This window comes from Telmatherina bonti (assembly GCF_933228915.1).
Source record: "Telmatherina bonti genome assembly, chromosome: 17".
Classification (NCBI taxonomy): domain Eukaryota; kingdom Metazoa; phylum Chordata; class Actinopteri; order Atheriniformes; family Telmatherinidae; genus Telmatherina; species Telmatherina bonti.
In genome coordinates, this window is record NC_136615.1 from 19,373,649 (window position 1) to 19,397,128 (window position 23,480).

The following is a 23,480-nucleotide window of genomic DNA, read 5'->3' on the forward strand; positions in this document are numbered from 1 at the left end:
AGGTGCAGCGTGAAGTGGGTTTGTGGGTGGACAATGATGAGTGGTGAAAAGGGGTTTGGTTTGTGTAACTCAGTTTGCAGAGCAAATCTTTAGCTTAGGCATGAAGTGTGTTTCTCTGCCCACTGCTGCATGCAGTGCCTATGCACCTTCCCCACCCCTTCATCCCCCTGATACCCCATTCCTTTATATGCTGCACATGGGTGACACAGGACTGAACTGGTGCAGGCTGCTCTGCGCTCCAGCTGCATCTGCTTGTGTGCCCACAGGGAATGGTTTATGTGTGTGTGTGTGTGTGTGTGTGTGTGTGTGTGTGTGTGTGTGTGTGTGTGTGCATGTGTGCACTCTGCCTGTGCACTAGCCACTACCAGAAAATATGGGGGGGAAGCACAGGGATTGCAGGGCTCTGCACCTACCTAAGCCATTCACAGGCTCAGCATCACACAGTTGATTCAGCACCTTGCTAATAGCGCACACATTAACTGCAGCACAGATCAGAGGAGGAGTGCAGTTATGAGAGAGAGAGAGGGTGAAAGATAGAGAGAGAGTGAGAGAGAAAGAGCGAGAGAGAGAACGTCTGTGTTGAGCAAATGTGTGCTTGGTGCGACTAGTGTGTGTTTGTGAGAGAAATAAGAGGCAGAGAGTGTGCGAGAGCGAGAGAGAGAGAGAGAGAGGAGAGAAAGAGAGTACGTGTGTTGGTGGGAGCTCAGAGGAAGGATGGCTGCTCATGTTTAAACTGCCTCACATGCTCAAAAGGAGGCAAAAATTCAGCAGAGGTAGAGAAACACACGTCTCACTGGGGGACGCAGCTTGTTCATCATTTGTGGGGAGCCAGAAAAGACTTAGCAATGCCTGCTGAAGTGAAAGAGGTAAGTGTGTGTTGGAATGGCTCTATTTGCTCTGTATCCTCCCTCATCTTTTTCCCTTTTTTTTATTTTGCATATCAGTTTTTTAGTCCTCCTGCAGAGAACTATAATACTACACAGCTTTGCATCCTGCCTCTGTCATGATGAATGAAGGAGGCATCAATTTCCTCACCCCCTTACCTCTCACTGCTGCCTGGTGCGGTTTACTTGTATGCATGGTGACATGATGCTAACATCTTTATTGTACATGTGTGTATCTGTGTGTGTGTGTGTGTGTGTGTGCATACAAAACACAGTCTTATAGGGGTAACTTTGATTGCATTATAAGAAAAGATTGTCCCTCATGGGGGTTAATGCTGCACACGTTGCTGTAAGTGCATTGCCATGATGTATCAGAGAGGCATTAAAATTGATCATGCAGCATTTAACTATTTGTGGATCGGAGTGTGATCAGATGAACAGAAAGGGAAACTTTGGGATCGCATCCTTTCCCTGTCTATGTTGTCATTCTGATCTTATTCTTTGCAACCTGGTTTGTTGAGGTGAAGCTGATTGTGTTTTTTTTTTTTTCTCTGCAGGAAACAACGCTTTTTAATGCATCTGCAATTTCAGTGCAGTTTCCATTTGCAATGCATAGATTGCTTTAAAAAATCAGCCCCACTGATTCAACAGAAAGTAGAGGGCAGACAAGTTGTGATAAAGTTGTCACTAATATTTTCTGACATCAGTGGGCTGATGTCATGTTTTATTATTCTGTGGAAGCATCACTGTTACAATACTGCAGCTTGATGAAGACAAGCTGTCTGTTCAAGCCAATTTATGCTCCAGTCCGATTACACCAAAATCACTTTGACCCACTCACGAAATTGCAATCCAGAGTGCCCATTTTTTCCAAATCTGTCCTTAATAGATTTGTCACAAGTTTGAGTCACGGCTTTTGTCTGATGTGCCCTTGAGCTGGTCACTGAAATCTTAACTTGCAGAGCATCAGATCAGAGTCTGTGTCTCTGAAAATAATCCCCTAGCTGCAACTGGCCTTGATACTGATAAGTTGATGAGAACAAGATGTTAATTGTGTCATTCTGTCTCCTGCAGCATTGCACCTAGCATCTATGTGCTGTTTCTTGTTTTTTTTTGTTTTTTTTCCCAAAGCCAAGTCAGATTCAGAACCATCATCTTGACCTATTTGGCTCTGTGAGCACACTCAGTGATGGTGCAGTGAGTTATTTAAATGAGCTTTGACTCACAGTAGCCTGGTCTTCCCTGGAGCTTGAATCAGACTGAGACAGCACACAGGCCCATGTCCAGCTTATTATCATCCTCCAAATCCTTGATCAAGCTGTCTGTAGACGACAGCGGCACCTCGTCTGTCTTTTGGCCAAGTGTTCATTTAGTGCTGCTTCATAATATCCAATCAACCTCCCCCAGAGGTGTTAAAACCAGGATTATCTCCCTACTGCCAGTTTCTCCTGGGCGGCCCTTTCATCTCCTCTGTCCACAGACACGTTTTGTACGTGGATATGAGGGGCCCTTGTGTTTGGTGAGGAGTTTGAAAATCAAGCTCTCTGCCTCTCCACTTCCAGTCAACTGTTCACTGCAGGCTGATTTAATATGGTGGAGTTTGGTTCTTCTCTGGTTTAATTCTGCAGCTCCAGAGAGAACAGTGTTTGTGACTATTCGACAGTTTATCATTTTCATCTCAGTGTTACCTTCAGTGTTTCAAATATGTTCACAAGTTAAAATTTCAAATGAGATTATAAGCATTTGTGTCATATTTATTATTATGGATAATAATTTACATTATTTATAGGTAGTTCACATACCAAATAAACCCCCATGTGATGCCGTGAAATTATTAATATTTTATGCTTTAATATTTTGGTTGGTTGTTTGCATCAGATAATAAGTTATTCGCTGAGATCAACAGAACAGCTAATCCAATTTTGTTTGACATGCTTAAATGAAGGCAAAGTTTGTAAAAAGGTCAATACAAAATGCATTTACAGTCAAAAACGGCCCCCGGTTCTTTCTCAGACTAACATGCTGAATAATTAATCCTCTCTGACAAATGAAACTCATTTTGTTGAATAGGAAAGAAAGTTGAAGTTCTGCTTGAAGTAAGCACAAATAAAATATAGTTAATATCCACATGTTGTACAGCAGCAGCTGGATTGTTTATTTAGAAGCCTGTAGAGGTGGATAAGGTTCCAAATCCTGACATGTAAATGACAATTAATGTCTCAGTGGATTCAAATGACATTATAATGGTACTGCTGAATGATACTGAAGATCATCCTTATCATCTTTTGGATATAAAAAACATGCAGATTCAAACAAAGTACTCAATATTTCCACACAAACATTTCATGCATTAGGTTTCCATCAGTGGCGCTGACCTACAAAACTGTACCTGAGAGGCCCGATGCAAATGCATGCTTCCTTAAAAACATTGCTTTATCTTTCCCCCCTTGTGTTTACCAAAGATGACAACTGCAAGTAATATAAGAGAAAACTGTACCAGAATTTATTTATTCATTCTTATTTTTATTTTTTTTTAAAGCTTCCATGTAAAATGTTTCCTGTCAGGTTTCATACAAATCAGAGTAAAGTTGCCTACTGGAAATCAAAGTAAAAGTTTTAATAAGCTTTGTGAAGGTAGGAGCCACTGCTTCATTGCTCTCAAACAGGCAAGTGATTATCCAATTTAAACAAGAATATAACCTTAAAATTCAGGATTTGTGTTATATGGCTAAAATAATTAATAGCGCAGTCCAGTGAGAATGTACATTAGGAACCATATTAACCACTTCCATGAAATAATTCCCATCTATAGAAATCACAGTTTACTTTTAGTTATTAGACTTGATTGAAATAAGCAACCAGTATGATGTGCGCCTTTATTGTTTGGAATTTTTAAACCCATAATCACTGCAAAGATGCTTTGTTCCCTTTCAGGTTACATGTTCCTATCTTATCCAGGTTTATTACACATCCCCAACACAGTTGTATGCAGAGGAAATGTTTCTGATTTTCCAGACATGAGTGAAGTAGATCTTAGGAGAAACACACAAAATTAGAGAAATGGCAACAAAACAAAATGACAACAAACACAATTCACAAAGCGTGTCATTTCAGAAAACCCAAAACAATGACAGCAACATGGAAACTACAGTATATAAAATACAAAAACAGTAAAAAAAAAAAAAACTTCCTGCAGCCTAAAACTCACTGCAGCATCACTAGACTGTCAGATTTGTACTTTCCCACCCCCTAAAGTCAATTAATTCAGCATTTATCTTACATCCAGTCTCTTCTCTGAACTCTAAGTTAAAGTTGTCTTATCTGTTGTTCTGTCACTTTCCTTCTTCTTTTCCTCACTTCCACCAGTATGATGTGTGATGCTGATGTGTGATGTGGGCCTGTAGAGCAAATTGAAGCGGTCATGTGATGCCCTGGGCTAGAACACAAAGTTGTGAAGTGTGTGTCCAGTCTGCAGAGCAATGACAGCTCCAGGAATGTGCACAAAGAATGTCAGTGTGCCATTACAGTGAGGTAGAAGCAGAGTTTTAAGGTCAGACAGTCATGTAGTATTGCTTTTACAATGCTAGTAGTGCATAACAAAATCAAAAGTCAGAGAAAAATATGTAATTCAAATCTATATTTCTCTTGGTATCTAATTACTTTATAAAAATAACTGTTATTTGATATAATACACTCAGAATGAGTCATTTTTATTTAATTGCTGCATATTTGTGCCACCATCTTGGTGTGTCTGAATGGAAAAACAGCTCTGTTTGTGAAATGACATTCCTTCTGATCTTTAAAACTGCAGGACTGGCTTTTTTTGATATGTGCTAGAGGACTGGTTCCAAGTGTTGTTTAAAGCATCTGGGCCGTTTTTTCATATGAAACATTTTTTTTTAGGAAGATCCCAAAGTGAATTAATGGGGGTCATCAAAATCTGCTATACTATAAATGAAAAATTACATCCTTAGTCACAAAATTAAAAAAAAAGGAAAAAGGAAAAAAAAAGAAAAACATTTATAAGGCAACAACTTGTGCAACCAATCAATTTTCAGTGGTGGGGCTACACTAGTAGAGCGCTTCATGTCTAACCTGGTAACTGATTTTTTCAGCAGTATTGGCTTAATCAAAAGGACTCAGGTGGAACACAGTATTTACGATGAAAATCTCACTGATGAAAGCATAAAACCAAGTACAGTTTCAGACCAGGATCAGGCAGGGGGTCCACTGCTTTTTAATATTAGCATGAAAAAGGTCCGTTAGAAAAACAGGTAGGGAAACAATGGTGCTAGAGCACTGTAGTAATAATTCTTTTAAAGGAACAAAAAAAGAAGCACTAGATCCACTCACAGATGAAAACATGTTTATGTTGAATTTTGGCCACTCATGGCCACCATCCATTCACTACTGTACTTGGCGTGTGAGGATATTTTTGTTTGGCCATTTTTATTGCTCAATGTCAGTAACTCTTGCACATTGTACCTTTAACAACAAAATATTTTAACTTTTTTTGATGCAACAGTACAACAAAAGAATAGAATAAAACAAAGGACACAGTAGTGCCTGAATTGTGAAATTTTTTCAGTGAATGTTTTTTTCAACCATTGCTTCTCTGTTAAGTTGCATTTTCAACATGTTTCAGTTTCAGAACTTTTCTGCTTGCCTATAAAGCCTTTCACATCAGCTACAGATGAACATATATATTTTCTTTTAGCTGTGTTTGGTCAACAGTGTTATTATTTTACACCATATGGGTCTCTTTGAATAACAGTGTTGTTTTTACTACATAAAGTGAAGTGTTCATGTCTCATATTGGCTTTTCAGCCTCAACTCTGGTCATGCTTAAACTCTCCCCAGCATTAAGTGAAACTTTCTGTGTGATGTTTAGGAGCAGAGTTTAGAGGGCCCTCCTCCGATCTCTGTGTCCCAGGAGGTCAAAGAGGTATCCCAGGACAACCCAGCTGCCACAGATGAGCTGGACACGCCCACTTCCATCGCTTCAGTGATTACCTCAACCAATGAAAGCTCCACAGAGACCGACACTCCTCAGCAGACAGACACTGAGGTTCATTATCACCTACCACCTAACAACTAATTAAGATTTATACTGACTATCTGCTCAGACCTCTTATTTGAAATCTGTTAATCAAGCTGTGTTTTGTTTCAATTTCATTTTGTGCTTGAAGGGAATCAAGAAGTGAGTTTTTACTCTGCCTCAAAAGAGTTAAAATCAAAACTAAACCTTACCAGACAATTAAATTTCCTGCAATTTATTTTGCTTTTAAACAGTGGCTGGACCTCAAGTTGTTTCATCAGAGTCCAATCTAAACTAATTTTCAACTAAGAGGGATTCATTATTTTTTGGCTGGAAAGAAGAATGCATTATTTATCAGAGGCTCATAAAACCAGCGGTGTGCAGAAATGATGATGATTGATCATCACTAAAAGACAAGAGATGAACTGAACAAGTTAAATGAAATGATAAACACGGTGCATGCAACCAAGTCCTGTTCAGTCAATTCCAAGTAAATTAAGACCAAACACCTTCTGCTCTGAATGTAAACAAAGCAATTTGGTGGCATTTAAAAGGAGAATAGAAACAAATGACACCAACAAAGATTCTTAGCGGACCTTTGCAGATAATTATTGTGTATTAATTCTTGTAGGAGTCCAAGGCTGTGGAACAAGAGGCAGAAAAGGTCCCAGTTGAGACCCAAGAAACCTCAGAGCTGCAGCAGGGGAACATCCACGCATCAGATACACCTAATCTCACATCAGCTCTGATGGTTCAAGAAAACACTTCTACTGAGCAACCCTTTTCTGAGACAAAGGCAGAGCCCTCTGCTACACTGACCACAGCAACTCCCCCTCCAAGCTCTACCACCACCACCACCACCACCACCACCACATCAGCCCCGCAATCTCAGCTGGTGCTACAACCTGGAGAGACTCAGCCAGTGATCCCAGACAGCCAAAGCAGAGTGTACACCCTTCCCGAGGCCTACAGAGGCATGGGGGGTGACCTCTGTGTAGGATATGGAAGTCTTTCTCGCTTTGCCCTCCACGGCTACCTGCCCACCAAAAACTTCCAGCCCGGGGCTCACTACACCTTACCCTTTCTCAGGGACAGCTTCGCCCCCGGCGGTCTCAGCAACCAGGGACAGGAGGATAGAGAAAACCTTCTGGATGTGAAGACTGACCACCCAGCTGCCAGTTATTCAACTCTGGGGGGAATCCACCAGTTCAGACCAATCACCACCATGGAGCTCCTCAGGGAGCCCTCAAGAACCAGGTTAGAATAATACATTTGATGAAAAGTTATTGATCTCACAGGACTGGTTGCATTGGTGAGATTTTAAGACTCTTGTACAGATGAGGCTTAAAGCCAGATATGAGCGGAGACCTGAAGAGAAAACACTTCTGTGCTGAAGCAGATTACATTTATCCTGTTCTCTGGAGCAGATTTTCTCTAAAAGGATATATTTTTGATGGCAAAAATATCAAGATGTATAACACTTCATGCCTTCCTGTCAGGGTCTGCATAACTTACAACACATGCAGCACAGACAGATTGACAGGTCTATGTGTGATTCACTCCAGCATCTGTGCATGAAGTGCCGTCATCACTATGAGTAGTTGAATTCTTGTTGTTGGGTACCTCAAGATAAGTTTTCCCTTAATTACTCCAAATATGTTGTAATTATGTCAGAATTACGGGAGCTTTTTTCCTGGAGAAAAAGGAAAAAAAAAGAGGTTTAAAAGGAAATAGTCTATCATCTGCTAGACTGAATCCATTTAGACTTGCTTGGAGGTTCAGGAAGGACAACAGTGACTTGTGAACTCCTGTTGCTGGTCAGGAAGCTTCCACCACTTAGCACGGAAACTAAAAATGCTACATTTTTAAACATTATAAAAACTGAACTCCAGCTTGCTATCCTGTCCAACATTTTTACCAAAAGTTAGATCACTGATTATTTTCCTTTAAACACAATATTGTCGAAGCAACTTCTCATTACTTTTTGTTGCCCAATTAACAAATGATCATACTAAGTGTTGTCAGCACCCTTTGGGATCTTATACTTATATCTTATATCTTGCACTAAACACCTAATTCCAGTACTGTAACATAATAACATCATGAACTTTTCGCTCCAGTCTTGCTGCAAAGCCATAAAATTTTCATGTAAAGTGTTGTGAACAAATCCAAGTGTATCACTGGTCAGAAAAGCATAAAATGTGTTTTGAGCAGTGCAAATGGATTATGTGTTGCAAGAGGCAGAGAAACGTTGTGATGGATGACATTCATGCTATTACTGTCTAGCATTTGTACTTAAATGCTTTAGCAGTGCCTGGCAAACATGACCATATAAAGAAAGCCATGAGCTGTTATGTCACAAAGGCCATGCGTTTGCAGATATAAGGCTTTGTGAATAATAATTCAAGACCACAGGATAAAGTTAGTTCTATTTGCATGAAAATTATTTGTGTGTATAGCTTTTCTTTTTAGTTTTTTTGGCATGTTTGAGGTAATATTATCTTTTTCTTCTTGTATTTGTTATAGAAAATCACCCCCCCCAACAATTAAAAAAATAAATCAGAGAAGAGTGGCTTTTCAGAAGAAAATCCTTCAAGAAACAAGAATGAAAAAATTTAAAGTCAGACATGTCAAGAGGTGCTGCTACCTCAAGTTTATATTGGAACATAATAAGTACAATGTTAATTATTATTACAGTCACACTTAAAAACAAATTCACTGATATTTTGTTTTACTCATGAGACAATCTGTGATAATAACACACATCAAACTGCACAGATAGGTATCCAGCCATTCTGGTGAGTTAGATTGGATAATAGGATGACAGATAGACAGCAGTTAAGTTGCAGTTGGTATCAATCAAGGATGGCGACCTGCTGCAAACTGGAGAAATAAAGACACTTGAACTGTGATTGCCTGCCAGAAGCTTTTCCATGGCCCATACAGAATATATGGGATAGATATAGATGTGTTTACAAAAGGCATATTGAAGCTCAGTCTGTTAGAAATCCCAAAGAACCTCATTTATTCAACATGCGCAGTGTTCCAGGTACAGATTGACATGAGCCTCGTAGCTCTGTGTAGGCTGATGGAAGAGTTAATCAACATGCTGTCTTTTTCTAGCAGTATACTTTCTTTAACATTTCACAAGGTTTTTTAGTGTATTGTCTGGAATGCAGTTTCTGGGTGTTTTGGAGTATCTCTGAGCCTTGGCTATCTCACTTTGAGGGGAACTTGTTGAAATGCCTGCTCTTGGGAAGATTGGCAACTACTTTCGACTTGTGAATAATCTCTCTCACTGTAGGATGAATGATACCACATTGTTTGACAGTAGCTCCACAGCCCTTCACAGACTGCCTCTTTAAATTTACTGGGGAAATCTTTACATCTTGGGATTGTGTTAAGACCCAAATGAAAGCTACAAAAAAAGCAAACTGTTAAACCTTTGTGTTGATGGAGGTAGTCAACCTTTCTCATGATCAGTTAAGGAAGTGCATTTGTCTTTAATACATGAAGAGTAGACACAATCTATCTTTATCTCTCCAGGAGTGGCTATGATGACGCCTTCATGGCCCAATTGGAAGGGAACCTAAATCCTTTCTTCCAGGTCATGTGCCGAGCACAGACCTTGCAGATGCCCCACAAACGCAGCAGCATGGTAAGCCTAGACAGCATCCGAAGAGACCCACGCTGGAGAGACCCCAACTTGCACGAAGTGATCTCAATGCTCAGCCACCCGATGGACCCTGTCAAGTCCAATGCCGCTGCTTATTTGCAGCACCTGTGTTATGAGAATGACAGAATAAAGCAGGAGGTCCGTCAGCTGAATGGGGTGCCGATCTTGGTGGAACTGTTGGACCATCCTAAAGCTGAAGTTCATCGCAAGGCCTGTGGTGCTTTGCGCAACATATCGTACGGGAAAGACCACAACAACAAAATGGCCATCAAGAACTGTGATGGCATCCAGGCTTTAGTTAGATTGTTAAGGAAGACCAGCAGCATGGAGGTCAAGGAGCTGGTCACAGGTACAGCAGAACCTTTTAGCTCTAGATTGACAGCCTGCATGTTTTCAAGTTATTTCTACAGTTTTATTCTGTATACACCGCAGGCACTCTGTGGAACCTCTCTTCACATGAGCCACTCAAGATGACAGTCATCAACCAGGGTCTTCAAACATTGACTGATGAAATCATCATCCCACACTCAGGCTGGAGAAGGAGAGACTCAGCCGACTCTTCCAAACTGCAGAGTGCTGAGTGGACAACCGTCTTTAAGAACACCTCTGGATGCCTGAGGTAACCATGACCACGGTCGTCAATAAGACTATGACAATATAAACAGATTTTTGTAACTAAAAAACATGTTTCTGCAGGAACGTGAGTTCAGATGGGGCAGAGGCTCGACAGAGATTGAGGGAGTGTGATGGACTGGTTGCTGCACTCCTTCATGCCTTGCAGTCTGCGGTCATCAACAAGGACACTGACAATAAGGTTACCTAAATGATAAACTTAATAGATAACTGCAGCTGAGAGGCATTTTTTTTTATTTATTTATTTTTTTTTAGAAATAATTGTATTCTTTCTTAAAGCCAATACATGCCAGAGAATTAATCCACAGAAATTCTATTTGTGAAAACATCACATTCAGACATTTGGTGCACCAAAGCACTCAAAGTGGGAAAAAAATATTTTTCCAAAGTCTGCAGTATTCATGCAGAATCTCAGTTTTGATAAGTGAAATAACAGGTTTTTTTTTTTTCTAAAAACAGAAAATAAGAATTTAATGAGCAAAACTTTCTTTAATGGACCTTTTCTGTCTTCTCTCAATGCAGTCTGTGGAAAATTGCGTCTGCATCCTTCGAAACCTGTCATATCATGTTCACAAAGAGATACCGGGAGCTGAGCGATATCAAGAGCTCCACACTGGTCACCCAATGAGATCAATGGGGCATCCAAAGAAGAAGAATGAGTCTTTTGAGTGTTTTGTTGGGAAAAGACCCAAAGGTAGGTGGAGAAGTTTTCATAATGTTTAATGTTTTTAAAAGAAGGATTATTTGTTTGTTATACCATTATGGCGATATAGTATATTTTGTTTCATTGATATTCCTTGTGTTTCCTTATAATTCATTGTTTAAAAATATTGGTGAAGAGAAAGGGAGATATTTCTATTTTTCAGCCCCAGTGTCAACAGCTACTAACATGGAGCTCGCCACACAAATCATTTCTCTCTAGTACGACAATACTAATTACAGCAGTCTGTGTGTGTGTGTGTGTGTGTGTGTGTGTGTGTGTGTGTGTGTGAGTGAGAGAATAAGACATGCCAGGAGTCAGCCCATGTAAGTCCAGCTTTGCCACTGGCTGCAGGGCAATGATGGCTCCAGGAATGTGCACAGATAATGTCAGTGTATGATCAAAACAGTGCAGAAGAACAGAGTTTTAAGACTGGAAATGCATGTTATAAAATTCTAATATTCTAATATTATTGTTGTTAAGGAAATGTAAATGCGTGGCGCACATCCACTTTGGCTGACATTAGTCTAGTTGAGTGCATATGTGTGTGTTTAGTTCCAGATCTTCTCTTTAATGCAGTTTATATGCCTTTCAGAAGCTCAGTTTTAGTTATTTTTGTAAAGTGGCCTGGTCTTAAGTGTAAGAGACTTGCCATATTACAAAAGCTCTGCCATGTGTGTGTTTATTTCTTTTTCAATCCACAGAGACAATGGCTGTTCAGTTGTAAAGCTGTAACTAACTTCATTTTATGTTGTTTTCAGGTGAAAAATTGAGAAAGAGCTTAGAGCTCAAAGAGTTGATCAAATAAAACTGCTTTGCAGGTCAAAACTACACTCTATTGTTGAATCATCTACAGAAACTCTGTAAAAAAAACAACAACCAATCTTTCTGTTTTTAAGTTTTGATATGCCTTTGGCAAGTCTTCCCCTCCAGCATTCAAGATTTATATTTCACATTTTTGCTTTTATACCACTGAGAGCAAATTCACATGGAGGAGCTGATGATAGATTTTCTCTGCTGGAAAAAAAGCCAATTTCCGAATATGAAAGAGGGTGCTTATAGTTTATTGTGCCTGCTCTGACTTTTACAGCATGGAAACGATGCAACAAAGAGGGCATTTTAAAAACACTTGAAACTGGACTCTGGTGTTTTAGTAATTTATATAAATATGTAACCATAGATATAATGCCACAGCAGTCTGTGCAGGGTTTTGTTATATGGAAAACATTCCAGTTATAGCAAATAGTGATTTAATATTTCATAGCTTTAACAAAGCTGCAGAAAAAAATGAAAACATTCTCCTGATATTATCAATTGCTCAGACTGTCGCCACATGGAGGAGCTGTGTGTTTTCTGCTGCTGTGTGCCCCTGCAGTGTAATCTAATCTCTGACAATGTTCTTTCTTCTTTTCCCTTCAAACCTTGTCCATCAGAAGAGTGGTTTAGTCAAGGTCAGTCTGCCTGATTCTCCTTAACATATTGTGATTTGGTACAGAAGTGAATTTGATGATATTGTCTATTTGTGTGCTAAATAAATGAAAACTGGTGTTTGTGTGCATGTGTGCATCTGTGATATACAGGTTGGAAAAATGGATTAATGGACAGAAAGTACAGTACATTGGATTTGCCAAAACGTTCAGAACTAATGAAAGGTATATCTTTAAAAAAAAATAGCCACATCAGCCTCCCACAAAGATGTGACTCAAAAACTACAGCATGCAAATGATCACATTACTAATAAAAGAAATGTAAAGGATTTCATTTTAAAGAGTTTTCATCATGTATCATTTTCATACAAGACCATTATCAAGCATCAGGAGAGTACTTGCCCTCCGTGTTATTTGCTGCATAGGCATGACATTGGCATGGCCTGGAATAAAAGTCATTTAAATGCAGTGCCATACATCAGCAAAGGCACCACTTCAAGAGACTTTCATTACAAAAACAAAATAACCCATCAGCTGAAAGACTGATAACATTTACCTGGCAGCGTCTAAAGGACAATGACAACATTAGTACTGGCATTTGCACTGCATGCCCCATGCACTCTTTATGTTTTCATTTGGAAATGGTGTGCTTTCTTTACATTAGAATGCAGCCTTCAAATTGTGATTTTTCTTGGTCTTTTCTTTTTAAGGGTATGCATGCAGTATGAATTAAGATAATGAGGAAAAAATGCATAGTAGCTTGAATACTGTAGATCAGACTGCCACAGGAGATCAGAGCTTAGTTAATGCCTCCCACACTGCAGCCAGTGAATGCAAATCAGAATGACAATCATGTTATGGTTCAGGGTCAGCCTTATAGTTCTTGTCAGCCATCCGGCAGTTGTCACTGGCTCAGTGAAAGGCAAAAAAATAAAATAAAATAAAATATATATATATATATATATATATATATATATATATATATATATATATATATATATATATATATATATATATATATATATATGTATGTATATTTATTTATATATATATATATATATATATATATATATATATATATATATATATATATATATATATGTGTGTGTGTGTGTGTGTATAGATGAAGGAATTACCATAGCATGAGTCTGCTTAAATGTCCTACATTCATGATATGATATCACTGAAACATGAATGTTTTTACATTTTCTTCATGTAAATTGTTAAACTGACCCAGATAGAAGTACATTATCTATCTCTTTAAAGTTAGTAGTTAATTATACTGAAAAAGGCAATAATGTTTCTCTGCTTTCCTCTGCAAGGCTTGGAGCTGCTCTACCAGCCAGAAGTGGTGAGGCTTTACCTCTCTCTTCTCACCTGCAGTCACAACCACAACACCCTGGAGGCAGCTGCTGGAGCGCTGCAGAACCTCGCAGCGGGACACTGGGCCGTGAGTAGATGCAAGAGTTCCAAGCTGTTTCTCATGCTCCTAACTGTATAGTCGTCATTATAAAACATGCAGAGAGCTTCAGAATTTATATAAAGTGACATTTACACTTACTGCAAATAAAGCAGGTTGTTTTATATGAATGTAGAGCTCACTGCTGAGAATAAGTATTTATTTAGGTGACATGCCCACAGCTGCTGTCACTGTGTGTAAATGTCCTCATGAACTGTCTGTGGTGCAGATCCAGGATGTTTTTCCTTACAGCATCATTCCTGTTCAGCTTAAGGACAGACTCCAAATAGAGTTGAACTGTAACAAAGCATTATAAGTTAATCCATTGTAAATAAGTGTGCACAGTACAGGGTCAAACAAGACAACTACGATGAGTCTGTGGTTGAGGGCATGCATGCCCGAGGCATTTTTCTCAGCTGGATGGTTTTGTTTTTGAAGCAACATCATTAATCAACTTAATGCAAATGGGCACTGACCTTGTCATCAGCCGACATGATCAAAAATAACTTTAACTTCTACAGAATATCCTGCTGAGTGGGTCCATATGTCTTCTAAATTATGAGCCATTGTCACCGTCATTTAAAACAAAGCTCGAAAAATTCGTGTAATTTTAAAATCTTGTGTCACAAGAAAGAATTTGCAAATTTTTAACTGGGCTGTTACGGTATAATTTGTCATGAACACATTTATGTTAGTGCTTTTGTTTCAGGGTAAAAGAAGGCTTTTAATGGAAAAAAAGTCAAATGTAAAGAAGGTCCTCTCACATATTCAACAAAAGGCATCCCTCAGCCAACTCATTGTTTTCTCTTCCTGCTTGTAGTGGTCCAGCTACATTCGAGCGACGGTCAGAAAAGAGAAAGGGCTGCCCATTCTGGTGGAGCTGCTGCGCTCTGAAGTGGACAAAGTTGTGCGAGCTGTCGCCATTGCTCTTCGCAATCTGGCCATTGACAGAAGGAATAAGGATTTAATTGGTAGAGATCTACAACTATTGCTTATACCCAAGTAGCTCTGAATCTATGTGCTCAGAGTAACACCATTATGTCTGCTTTCTCAGGGAGCTACGCTCTGAGGGATCTTGTGGGCAATCTACCATGCGGGCAGCAGCACCCAGCAAAGAATCTTGAGGGAGATACGGTGGTGTCCATTCTGAATACGATTCATGAGATCATCACAGACAACCCTGAGAATGCTCGAGCACTCATACAAGGCCATGCTGTGCAGAAGCTGGTGGCCATCAATAAGTCAAGGTACTTCTTTCTAAAGAACGAATGCACTTTGGTCATTTGCACAAGCTTATTGTTGTTCTGCTTCCAAATGAAACAAAAAATGAAAAACCGAACTGGTTCAAATATTAATGGTATGGGTTAAAAACTGATCAGATTATTTAATATCTGCTCATACTATTGACTAAGCCTCAAAGTTCTGTCTCTTGGTATCATAAGCATATTTATTCTGGTCATTCATGAATTAAATCATTTGGACATTAGTGTCTTAAGGCTGTTTTCTGTTGCTTTACATAACATCACCTCACTGATTTGTTCTCAGCCAATCACTTCGGGAGACAAAGGCAGCTTCTCATGTGCTTCAGACAATATGGGCCTATAAGGAGCTGAGAACCACTCTGAACAAGGCCGGTTGGAACAAGAGCCACTTTAAGGTATAGTTTCTCCTACTTTTCTATATGTTTAAACTCCCAAACATAGAAAGAATATATCCAGCTGCAAAGTCTTTATGTTGTCAGGAAAAGAACAGCAGAGGACGTGAAATTGAGCTTCAGCTCAATGGAGGAAATAATGCTTTCATTGAGCTTGCAGAACATCCCATGTGCATGGCATAAATATCCTTACAATTTGACTCTAACAAGAGGAAGAACAAAAAATGTGCCATATCAGAAGACCAGCGTGATTTGTTGTGTAAAATAAGAATGAAAATGTTTTTCTTTTGTTATTTGAAGCCCACATCTTCTGGTGCAACAAAAAAATCCAAGAGTGGAAAGCAAAGCAGTGACGACATCACCTTGCCTCTGATGGACAAAAACCAAGGTCAGAACATTGCGTTATATGTTCCTTCAGTAAAACGTTACTACATCATCAATTCGAAAGGAAAAGTGTTTAAAAGGAACACAAAATGCTTTTTTTAAAAGTTCCCTGCGTCATCTCTAGCACAAAGAGAAAGGTGTTTTCAGTCTCAAAGCATTTTCATGTGCGTTATGGTCTTAAACTGGTGATGTGCTGGGAAGATTATCCAGCACACAAACATGTCTTATTGCAGGAACAGTATCTTCTACAGGCAGAGCACGCTGGTGCTTTGTCATGCTTTAGCTACTTTTTAGACTCTTTAGACAAGACTAGGTTGATGCGACAGAGATGCCATCTACAGAAAGGTACAGAGCAGACTCTGCTTCTTAAGAAAGCTGAGATCATTTGATATGTGCACCAAAATGTTGCATATCTTCTATAAGTCTGTTGTGGAAAGTGCAATCAGCTTTGCAGTCATCAGAGTTTGAGACTGGAAAAATTAATAAAGAAGGTGGGTTCTGTGCTGGGAATAACTGGAGCTGCTGGAGCTGATTGTCCAGTAAAGATGCTGCACAACACAGAAAAAACAGCAGTCTGTGTTCAGTCTGAGGCTTCCTTCAGCCCTCTTTGAGGAAGAATATGTGCTATTCTAAAGTAATTATCCTTTTGCATCCACCTACTTGTGTCTGAAGCATTAGTGTATAGATGCCAATAATATGTTGTTTTGGAACTTTATATTCCAACTAATGATGTGAAATATGAACATATATTCCCTAACACACTTTAGATTAACATCATGTTATCAGTGATTTTAACGAGTCACTTGTTGTTGATTAATCCTCTCATGTGAGAAATTGTTTAAATTTTATTCAGACAAATGTGACCACATTGTATTCCTGCAGTGAATATTTTTAAAAGATTACTGCTTGTAAAGGAATAACCATGAAATAACATTATTAATATGGAATATTCCTTTTGTGATTGTACTGGCAGAGAAGCAACATTTGCTCACCCACAGACAAGATTAAACAAAGTTATGTGATTGGTTGAAAATCTACATTGACTGAAATTTACACCAACTTTGAACAACTGCATGCCCAATATTTGTGTCTCCATGTACGTGTATGGGCATCCATTTATCAATGGATCAATTCTCATTTAGAAAAACACACCAATGAAGGCAAATACATTGCAGCGTGTTGTAGAAAGCTGCCGTGCCCATCCGTGTGAAGCTTGGACACACTTGACCCAAAAAGTAGTTTAAATAGGACAGTATGATGCATCTGCAGAGCCCCAATCTATTTACACATGTGGACACTGAACCCATATATTCAACCTGACAAATGCACAGTTGAAAAAATAAAAGATTTGCAACCAATCCTATATTATAAGCTCTAATACTGAAACTCTATTCTTTTCTACAGAAACAATCCCAATCGCAGATAAATGAATAATCTGGATGTAGTAAACACAGCTTTCCTCATATTGACAGCTTAATAGAGTGTGAATAGTCTCAGTTAAGACAGAATCAAGACCTACAAAAGTTCCTTTGTTGGGGCATGATGCGATAATGATGTAATAAGTGCAAGACTTTTGACTTAGAGAGCCTGGTTTGATTCATGATGGGACATTTTGCACTACAGGTCATTACTTTTGCCCATTTGAGGCTACTATTAACTAGGCTACTTTCAAGTTTTTCAGTTTGCTTTCAGTACATTTGATGAAAATGAAAATATATATTTTAAATAGCCTTAACCTTGTGGTTTTCAAACGGTGCAGTGCTGGAGTTTGGAGTGTGGATGCAGATTGTTTCCAGAGTCACCAAATCATGAGTCCCTCTGCTACATTTTCCCAATCCCATTCCGTATTGCTGCGCCCCAACCAGGGTTTAAGAACTACTGCCTTAAACTTAAAAGGTTGAATAATATTCTGTTTTAGTCCCTGTACCTCCCAATGCCACCTAACACAAAGCAGAGAAGTGGGAGAAGTGTGCGTTTCTGTTTGTTTTCATAGATGCAAAATGACACAACCTCCAATATATCTTTTTTCTTTTCTTTTCTTTTCTTTTCTTTTTTTTTTTTTAATGATGGCTATGTGTCCACTATACACATACCCAACTTACAAACAGGACACAGTAATGATTTGTGAATGTCTCTCTTCTATTTAATTATCTGCTCATATAATTATTATTTTCTGCTGCAGATTTATATTCTACTTTAGAGCCAAATGACAGAGTTGGAGATGGAAAGGGGCCTGTTGTAGAAAGAGACTCTGTGCAGGTAATCCTCCTTTTAAGTGTACTGAATTCTTGCTCGTCATTTATGCTTCTCATGCAAGTTGACGAACACCGTCTGTGCTTCCTGACAGGCCATAAGTGAGAGAAAACACTTCATCAGAGCTGGCAGGCCTTCAGTGGGCCTCATGGATAACAAACCTCCACCGCTGGACTCTTGGGTGTGAACGTAAGAGCACGTCCTGCCCACCCAGTTAAATCCTGTAGAGACACTTTTCACTGGTAAAATGATGATCTTTGCCATCTGATCATTCTTGTACAGAGAACACAGCCAGTTAAAAAAAAAAAAACTCCTTTGTTTACAGGACATAGTGTGCCAAACATTTACACGTATTTATTACGGAGATTATATGACAGTAGACTTATGGATTTATCATTTAGTGTGATACACTGTAAGTCTGCAACTCATGACTGATTACGTGAGCTATATGAATTAACCCAAATATGCAAACTGTGGTGAATCATGACTCCAAAGAATATATGACATGTACAATTTGAATTTTACCGCTTATCTAGGGCATACTTGTACTTTGTTAAACCAATAAGGCCTAAAACGGCATGTGGATGTTTTTGTTGTCCACCTCCAAGGTTCAAAAGTTCTGATCTAAAATCATTTTTGAAGTATTTTTTTCTTCTGTGTCAAAATCATTAAGGATTGTGACTTTCATTACCTTAAAATTATTGACAACTGAGTTTATTCTTGACAAACAGAGTAGACTATTGGTTCATTCAGTATCTCTGTAAGTCTCTTATTGCAGTTGTTTCATGATAGGCAAAATGGGATTGTACATGTGTAACAAAGGACTGTTAATATTGCAAATGAAGGCATTTATATTGTAATGTTTATAGTAACAACCATGTTATTAATTAAGAGTTATTTATGTGTATTAGCTAATACCAGTAAGTGATACAGCTCTGCTTTGCAGTGGTCCTTTTTGCATTGCGATGTTGAATGAAAATGACAATAAATGCTGTGCATAGTTTTTCATTTTGATTTGTATTTTCTTTCTATATACAGATTTATTGTGATATTCTTTTCATCGCTGGACAGATTTTAGATAAATTATCACCCAAAGGCAAGGTAAACAATGTGTTTTGGACAGACTTGAAATGATTTTTATTTTTAATTTAAGATCAACGGAGCAGATCCTACATTTAGTGATTTGTTGGTATTAATCTTTTAAATTTCTTCGTTGTTATTGCACAAGTAACACAAGCTGTGGCTTCTAAAGGGGGGAAGCTACATATAAATATATACATAAATACATCAAATGAAATGTTTGACATAATCCATTATGGGGGAGCACAAGTAAAGACACTGAGTCTATAGTGGCCTCTTGTGGAAATGACAAAGCATGAATGAATAATTGAATAGATTACTAATATCCTGCATTAGACAAAGCTATTGCGATTGCTTTAGTTCTGTTTATACCATCCTGCTTGTAATGTAGCTATTTTACATGTTTTTTTTTGTTTTATATTGTTAATCGGGGCTCCGTCTTTTGATTTCAGTCTAAATCAGTGGATAGCATGCTATTAATTAATGGCTGCGTTCATGTAAAAAATGCTGCAAAGCCAGTGTTTAATCAGAAGGAAGGCCTGCATCAAAATTAGCCAATATCAGAGGACTTCATGAATAGTCCCTGCAGTGAGAAAGAGGAGGGCAGAGCAAGACCTCAGTGACATCTCCAAACATGTCAGCACAACACATTGGACAGCACAGCCCTGCCCTCAAAACCAAACCACAAGATCAACAAGGGCAAAGCTGTTTTCACTTTTGCCGCTACGGCAACCTGTTGTCCTTTAATGAGGGGCAGTCTGCAGGTGTTTTCTCCAAGAGGTCCACATCTTCTCATCTGATGCTTAGCCTTTGGATTTAATTCAATCATGACTTCTTCAGCTTTCTCCAACAATGGGTTTGTCCACACTCTGACTGCCATACTTCTGATGTTGACCAGTTTGAGTTGGAGCAGTCCAATCAAGTCTGCTGAAAACCACCGCAGGACATCGCTTGGTGTGGATGTGGGAGATGATCCACTCTTCGATGCACAGAACTTTTTGAGCCAATTTCTTTCCACACTGAACCTCACTAGGCCGAGATCCCAGACCAGGTTCCTTGCTGCCCAGAAAGAACCACTGCCCGAGTACATGCTGGAGCTCTACAACAGATTTACCAATGACCACAGTGCCGTACCGTCGGCCAACATTGTTCGTAGTTTCAAGAATGAAGGTAAGACTTTCTTTGCCGTCTATAATTCTATATTGCATGAAAAGAGTTTTTGTTTGGCATTCTATATAAATTAAATCAAGGCATTACTTTGATTTAACTAATCAGTTATCGTAGAGTTTTTTTTCTTTTTTTTCTTGCTAATTTATGAATGATGATCAAGAAATGAAACTCATTAATAAACATTTTGACATTTAGGAGTGAGTTTGCCTTGAGTTGTGAGCACAAAAAGTTCTTAGACACCCTCTCTGGCATTTTAATTTCAGATTCCTTCCCGTACAGTATACGATCCAATGGTGTAAGGATACATCCCCTGCTGTTCAACATCACTATGCCCCACCATGAACACATAACAGTAGCTGAGCTTCGTCTATTCACTTTGGTACGGAAAGCCCAAAGACCATATGATGGCTCTGACTGCAAAGTGACGATCTACAAGATACATGAGGGTGTTGTTTGGACAAAAGAGGTGGGGAAAGAAGGGAGAGGGAGGGACGAAGAGGAGGTGGTGGAGATGAAAGATTTGGAGGAACTGGTGACAAAGCATATCCACGCCAAAGATAAGAGCTGGGTGTCATTTGACCTCACTCATGTGGTTAAAATCTGGCGGAAATCAGGGTGTGCAACTCATAGACTGGCAGTTCACATTGTGAATCTGGGGTCGGAGGAAGAAAGGGCCACACAAGAGGCCATGAAATCGGATGAAAGTTTGGTCGAGATTGATATAGACAGGAGCTTGGAGGGGAAACACAACACAGTTATGATTGTATTCTCAGATGATCAGAGTCATGACCACAAACAGGAGAGAAAAGAAGTCAATCACATGATTAGACACGAGAATGACCTTCCTGAAAGCTTGGAAAGAAGCCAGCAACCTTCCTGGGAGTATGTAAATCCCTACGATCGCGCTAACAATGACGAGATGGATGAACAGTCTATCATGCAGCGGCAGTCCAACCTTATCTATGACACACCTCCTCGAATCCGTCGCAATGTTAAGAGCGAGTCATGCAGGAGGACACCACTCTTTGTGGATTTTAAAGACATTGGCTGGGATTCTTGGGTCATCCAGCCCCTAGGGTACGAAGCATACAAATGCAACGGTGTGTGCAACCCACCTTTAACCTCTGAGGTCTCACCTACCAAACATGCCATCGTGCAGACTCGTCTGAGCGTCACGAGTCCTGAGAAAGCGTCACGTGCCTGCTGTGTGCCCACGAAACTGGAGCCAATCTCACTCCTTTATCATGATAATGGAGTGATCACTTATATCCACAAGTATGAAGAAATGGTGGTTGCAGAGTGTGGCTGTAGATAGTACCTATCTATCTATCTATCTATCTATCTATCTATCTATCTATCTATCTATCTATCTATCTATCTATCTATCTATCTATCTATCTATCTATCTATCTATCTATCTATCTATCTATCTATAGTATCAGACATAACATACAGAGGACTTAGTCTAAATTAGGGATGAACACAGAATGTACATTTGCATTTACAAAACAGAAACCTTACCAAGTTTTTCTGTTTGTCATGATTTATTACAGATGTTTGCCATTTTTGCATTTTAGTGTTTTGCCACACAATTCTACATTCTAGTATTTTTCTGGCAGTAAAAGGTCATATTTGCTCAGCACAAAAATAAATAAAATGAAGAAACAGAAAAGAAGGTGTGAAATATATGTCAAATATCTATACATTGTATTATAAATGTCTATTCAGACTTTTACATGGCCCTGCGATGGACTGGCGAGCTGTCCAGGGTGTACCCTGCCTGTCGCCCAAAGCCAGCTGGGATAGGCTCCAGCTTCCCCGCGGCCCTGGATTGGATTAAGCGGTTCAGAAAATGAATGAATGTATGAATATTCAGACTTTTACATGCTAAGTAATATTGGTTGTGGCCAATCAAAAGGTTAAATATGGCAGCTGAGACATTAAAAAGGCTTGAAATAATAAAAATGTGAAATTGAGGGGCTATATTTAAATAATAAGCAACACTGATAGTGCACTGCCTCCTTTTATTGGATAAAAAAAAAAGAAATATAAAAAGGCTGTTATTAAATAACAGCCTTGCCAAAATGCTTTAGTAAGAGATGCACATGGTGCAATCTGTAAATTGTGTTTGTACCCTGTGGCATCATGGAGCTTGAGATGATTTAAAGACTGTGACATTTTGTCTCATATTTGCTTGCCAAACTTGCAGAAAATGTATTTTCGAACGCTTTTAACCAGGAAAGGATTTTCACGGTGTCTTGCAGCTCCTTGGGGCCTCTTGTCTGGAAATGTAATTTCTCTTTGCTAACATTGCTGTCAGCTGCTGTGAAATCTTTCTCTATACCAGCCATTCATATTCTGCCTTTGTGTCACACATGAATGTGGATGCTACTCTGGTTGTAGAAATAAACATCTGAAAGCCAATATATTTATTGAGCAATCTTTGACGTCTTGGATATAGTATGTCATTGTCAGGTTTTCATATCACTTGCCATCTAGCAACCTTAATCCCCATCCCTCCGGCGTCACATGCCTGGCGGGCCTCTCTCCGCCCGCTTCCATGCAATCGTGATAAAGAGGTGTCAGAGCCTGGAATCGTGTAGACCATCACTCAGGGTGAGACGCCACTCCAAGTGGCAGCATTTGTGAGAATGTGGTGTCAGATTCCTGGCCTCCAGTGCCAACATGTTCTATTGACAATCCTGCCATCAGGTTGCTTGGTGCACTCTGAACCCTCCCACTTCCATTTTCTGACATAGGCATGCTTATGTCCTTATCATGGTTGTAGCAACGGTACAAATGGAAAAAAAAACAAGTAACAAAAAACATGTCACATCAGCACCTAACTGCTGCTGTTAACAGTCGGAAGTAGATAGTGATGGAATAATGCTGGAGCTTTCTATGGGATGATACCTTAGCAATTAGATTTACACAGACCAACTGTGCAGCACTGACATTTTGTCAGGGGGGTGAACATACTGGTCTGTAATCATGGATTCTTTTTTCTTTAATTCAACTGTTTTAATATATTGACTTTTCAAAGCATACATTTTATATTATAAATATTGCTTTCAAAACTTTATTTGGTGTCAATGCATTTTTAAAATGCAAAATAATAAACA

The 23,480-nt window shown here is 39.1% G+C and overlaps 2 protein-coding genes across 2 annotated transcripts; both read left to right on the plus strand.

Annotated features, from left to right (window-relative positions):
* Positions 1 to 845: 845 nt before the first annotated feature.
* On the plus strand, positions 846 to 18,295 carry LOC306767901 (splicing regulator ARVCF-like; the record flags this gene model as incomplete). The annotated part of the gene is made up of 16 exons (XM_079256060.1): positions 846 to 866; positions 5,776 to 5,952; positions 6,554 to 7,179; positions 9,469 to 9,947; positions 10,031 to 10,217; positions 10,295 to 10,412; positions 10,754 to 10,925; positions 12,365 to 12,382; positions 12,512 to 12,583; positions 13,681 to 13,808; positions 14,638 to 14,788; positions 14,872 to 15,064; positions 15,363 to 15,474; positions 15,772 to 15,859; positions 18,038 to 18,114; positions 18,203 to 18,295. 16 exons carry the CDS (start codon positions 846 to 848, stop codon positions 18,293 to 18,295), a joined length of 2,712 nt encoding a protein of 903 aa, XP_079112186.1.
* A 1,720-nt stretch (positions 18,296 to 20,015) lies between these two features.
* Positions 20,016 to 21,673, plus strand: bmp10l (bone morphogenetic protein 10, like; the record flags this gene model as incomplete). Its single annotated transcript, XM_079256329.1, has 2 exons — positions 20,016 to 20,358; positions 20,622 to 21,673. 2 exons carry the CDS (start codon positions 20,016 to 20,018, stop codon positions 21,671 to 21,673), a joined length of 1,395 nt encoding a protein of 464 aa, XP_079112455.1.
* Between the last annotated feature and the right edge of the window lie 1,807 nt (positions 21,674 to 23,480).